The sequence below is a fragment of the Lagopus muta genome, chromosome 18 (assembly GCF_023343835.1).
Source record: "Lagopus muta isolate bLagMut1 chromosome 18, bLagMut1 primary, whole genome shotgun sequence".
Taxonomy (NCBI): Eukaryota; Metazoa; Chordata; class Aves; order Galliformes; family Phasianidae; genus Lagopus; species Lagopus muta.
This window is the reverse complement of record NC_064450.1, coordinates 31,051-35,757: the sequence shown is the minus strand read 5'-3', so window position 1 is coordinate 35,757 and position 4,707 is coordinate 31,051. Positions and strand designations below refer to the sequence as shown.

General features: G+C 59.4%; 1 protein-coding gene across 1 annotated transcript; it reads right to left on the bottom strand.

The window, feature by feature from the left end:
• Positions 1-582: 582 nt before the first annotated feature.
• Positions 583-4,403, bottom strand: LOC125702153 (protein MANBAL-like). The gene is made up of 4 exons (XM_048965071.1): positions 4,362-4,403; positions 2,271-2,369; positions 1,648-1,842; positions 583-1,189 (listed from the first exon to the last, which is right to left on the bottom strand). Exons 3-4 carry the CDS (start codon positions 1,795-1,797, stop codon positions 1,001-1,003), a joined length of 339 nt encoding a protein of 112 aa, XP_048821028.1. The 5' UTR covers positions 1,798-1,842; positions 2,271-2,369; positions 4,362-4,403; the 3' UTR covers positions 583-1,000.
• Positions 4,404-4,707: the final 304 nt, after the last annotated feature.

Sequence of the window (4,707 nt, the reverse complement as noted above, 5' to 3'; positions counted from 1 at the left end):
CAGCGCCCTGGCACAACACGCGGTGCTGCCGTAACGCGCCTGAAGCCACTGGAGCTGCAGCAGCGCAGCACGGCTCGGTGTCCTCCAAGCTCGAGGCTGAGCTCTGCTCCGAGGCACATTCACCTGCCGCCCACCCGCTGCCCTCTCCTCCTCCCCGCCCCCAGCGCTGCTCTTCACACCATCCCACCCACACCTCCACTCCTCGTGCCCCAACGCCAGGCTGATGTGCAGGCCACGGCTGCCCGCGTGCAGCTGGGCTTCCCGGGGCAAACAGCAACCCTCAGCACAGCCCAGGGCTGAAAAAGCCACCAGGAAGAGAGGCAAGCTCCAGGGGCTGAGTGCAGGGACGCCTTTCTTCCTCCCGGGCCGCTTCCCCTCCTTCGTGCTTTTGCTAGCGGTCCTTGGAGAGCAAGGGCAGGCTCACAGCCTGTGGCCAGCAGTTACAGGTGGGCTGAAAGGCCACCCGTTGGGAAGACCAACAAGGAAACGGGGGAAAACCAGCAGAATTTCAGGGGAGAGCCAACCGGTTCATGGCCCCACGATTGCCAGCCCAAGCACGGGACCTTTTGACCAGCTACGGAAAGAGGCAGCACCCTGTGGAAAAAGTTGGTTTCGCTTTTATTCAATGTAAAAGGCTCTGGCTTGTATTTATCAACACAGCCCAAAATGAAACCCCAGCGCCCAGGGTTTCTGCTTAGCAATGAGTCAATCAGCCTCCAGGCAGACACAAGGAGAAGCCTGACCCTGTGGCTACGTCCGCTCCTCTCCCTCCAGGCCCGGCTAGCCGTACTTCAATCTCACACTAGACCGGCCCTGGCCCTGAAGAGACGCAGCCTGAAGGAACACAGCCTCTCCGTCTCTTGCCATAGATGAAGACCTGGCTCTGGCAAGCCCTCTTTGCTTGGAATGCAGCACAAGCCCTTCCCTTCCAGGTGCCTCAGTTCCGCTGCCCTGTCCGTGACAGAGAAAGCACGGCCATGCCACAAAACCGGACGCTGACTCAGTCCGCTGCCTTTGGTGCCACCTCCGAGGAAGCATTCCAGCTGATTCGAGTGTCCTGTGGGCCTTCTCGCTCAAGCCCTGCTCGGTTCTTTTTGCTCTCCTTCTGGGCTTTCTTCCTCAGCAGAGCAGCACTTGCCTTGGCTTTCTTCACTGTCTCGCCAGACCGAGTCCCAAGACTGTGCCAGTCCTACAAGAATCAAGGCACAAACGGTCAGGGAACCTTCACCGCTAACAAGTGGCTGACAGCTCGCGTGAGGAGCTCAAGTCACTGACCGGGCAGCTGTGGCTGCCAGCACTGCAAACCGCCTTCCTGACATCAGGGCACGCCAGAAACTCCCCTCTATCTCCGTCCCCAAAGTCCCATACGAACTGGAACCCAAAGCCATCTCCTGCAAGGCAGCGCCTGCACACGGCTTGGATACTGCCCGGCAGCACACACAGCACAGCAGCAGCAGATGAGCTTGCACCTCCAGGCTCCTTGCGTGCCACCACGAACAGCACGCACGCCCAAGGAAGGGCAGAACAAACTGCCGCACTCTCAGCAATGCCAGGGCGCGCTACCGTAGGCAACGGCTCCAGCTGGTTCCCTCCCAGCCCATTTCCTCTGCATTTCTATCAACCTCTATCAAACAGAGCGCTACTTACTGTCTCTGGGCACTTGGGAACTGGCAGGGTTATGGCCCACACGCACACAAGCTGGAAAACGGCTCCAAAGAAGAGGCCGGAGCGCAGCACGTTCTCCATCAGCGTGGGCTCACGGATCTCAGGGGGCGAGAAATGCAGCTCAGCCGCCATAGCGCAGACAGCCTGCTGCTCTGCTGCTCTCCAGGAGGCTGCTTTCTACAAGGGGGAAACGAGAGCCATCATTCCATTCGTGCGCCCCGACGCTGTGACTTCCTGCTAGCAAAAACTCCCAGCGTAACTCACAGACGTGCTCTCAAGATATCCTTGGTCTTCCGACCCAACCACAAGGAGGGACGCCAAACTTGCATTTCAGCAAGAGCTGAACAGGCAAGAATCAACTTCTCCCTGAGCTTGATCGCACACGCACGACCACCGTCTCATGAACACTAACAACAATAGTATTCCTACCATCAGCTGCACATTTGCATCTACCTGGGTACGTACGTGTTCACGGCCTTGCTGCTGCTGTGCCGGACGGCACCAAGCACAGCAATAAAGCACGCAGAAAGCCCATCTGCTGAGGACAGGGGGATGAGCTGGGCTCACGCCTAAGCACTGCTTACTGCAAAGGAAGGCACACCTACCTGGCAACGGCCACGCAGGATGCTCGAGACACAGTCACACACTGTTCTCCTGAGGCCCAACGCAATGTCGCAGCCACTCACACTCTGCTCCTCGACGGTCTGCAACACAGAAGTCACAAGCTGCAAATTCAATCCATCCAAGATGCCATCGGGCCTCCGTGCTCACGGCACTCGCACTCATGCCTTCGCATGAGCAATCAGGCGTGTGCTTACCGAGTGAGCGCTGCTCACTGCCACTTGACACCAGCAATCTACCCCTAACTGTCAAGTATGAACAGGAACCTATGCCTAACACTAAAACACTACAAGTAACCTATGCCTAACTCTAACATAAGAACAGGAACCTATGCCTAACACTAAAACACTACAAGTAACCTATGCCTAACTCAAGAACAGGAACCTATGCCTAACACTAAAACACTACAAGTAACCTATGCCTAACTCTAAAATACGAACAATAATCTACTCCTAACACTAACACTAAACACTAAAATCAACAACAACAACAAAACTATAACTCCTGCAGCATTTAAATGGGAAGAGGAGAACTTGGCTCCCCAGGAGGCTCGGAGGAGGAGCTGATGGAAACTCATGCCACCCAGCTAATGCTGGGGGTGGGGGCCGCGCAGCGGGTAGGGAGCCGAGCGCCTGGACCAGCGGCGGTGGGACGGCGCCGATGCGGGGCCTGGCACGGTGGTGTGGTGCCAGGCCAGCTGTGCCGCAGGCGGATCCACCTCCATGGGCTCATCCGGAGGTGGATCCACCTCCATGGGCTCATCCAGAGGTGGATCCACCTCCATGGGCTCCACGGAGGTGGTCACAGCGCTGGTCCAGGCGCGATGGAAACGGAATCGCTGCCCCCTCCTCCGCTTGATCTTCAAGGCGGCCCCCCTCCTCCTCTTTGCTTCTGGGAAGCCAAGCTCCCTCTTCCCATTTAAAAGAGGGCAAAATTCGCCCCTCGCTCTCTTCGCTGCTGGCATGGCTGCCAGAGCTCTCAGAGCGAGTGCGTTGGCCGGGGCAGCGGTGACCAAGGTGACGGCTGTGATGCGGCGAAGGTTCTAAAATGGCAGCCGCACTGCTGGCAATGGCGTTCCACATAGCATGAGGAGGGGGCTGGAGGACAGGGCACGGGACGGCAGCTAGAAGGCACTCCCCGTGCCCAGCGGGCAGCCCTTCTCTCCGGCAAGCAAGAGGCCACAGAGGAGCCGGCCCCGAGAAAAGGGCCCTCGGCCTCCTTCATCCTCTCCCTTCTTCCACACGGGAATCTCTTGGGGCTGGCACACGCAGCACACAGCGCCATGTTCAGGGGCCTCCCGAGCCCAGCGCCAACAACAGCAGGCTCCAAAGCGCACCTCACCACGCCTGCCTCCTGGCACACACAAGCTCCGCTTTCCACCTTAGCACCCAGCGCCTCTTCTTGCGCCGTGAGGGCGGCGGATTCAACCATTCCCTACCAGAAATACCGCCAGCTGCATTTTCATTACAATCACTCTCACTCCATTCCACATCCGCGCACAATGCTGGCACACACACACGGGGCCACCCTGGCTCACCGATGCCTCGCGGGGACCCACACAACAGCATGAGCCAAGCAGGCAGAAACGTGCCGTGCTCCTGATTGATGGCAGTCTGAAAGTCTCCCTCTCCCTCCCCCCCACTCTACTAAGGCAGCACTTCTCCCAAGCAACAAACACAATCACACACAACTGCAGCCCTGCCTCGTCCCGACAACGGACGTCCACAGGAAGCACATCTTCACAAACCTTCTTCCAGCTCCGCACCCTCCGGCCAACACAGCACCCACGCGCCTTGCTCCACTGCCCGCCCGCCCGCCCGGGCTTTGCTGGCGACAACTAGGCCCTACGGGGCCTCCTCCTTCACACACCCCAAACACCAACGAAGCTCCGCACTCGCACGGCCTTCCCTGAGAGGAAGCTGCCCCCCGACCCCGCACCACTCGCCGGCGCCGCACGCATCGCCTCTGCGTGCCGGCAGCACCGCCAGCTCCTCCCCCGAGCGCCCCTCCATGCCCCCGCACCCAGGCCCGACCCCGTTCCCAGCACACAGCCCGCTCCTCCCGGCCCCGCTCACCGGCCCGGCGCCGCCATGCCGCGCTGCCCCGGAAGTGCTCTCCGCCGGCACGAAGCACTTCCTGCCCCGGCCCTACCAACCGCCTGCGGCGTCACGTTGCTAAGGGCGGCCTGGGGGCGGCCCGGGACCTGGACGAGGGGGAGGGGCAGCTGGGGGGGGCCGCTGCCGGTTTCCCCTCGGGTGGCGCCGGCGGCATGTTCTAACAGAAATCCCTGTTTCTTTCCCCTTAAGTCTGTTTTTTTTTTTTTCCCTTAAATATGGCTTTTTCTGCCAGAAATCCCTGTTATTCCTGTTAAATACAGCTTTTTCTGCTAGAAATCCCCGTTTTTCCCCTTAAATACGACTT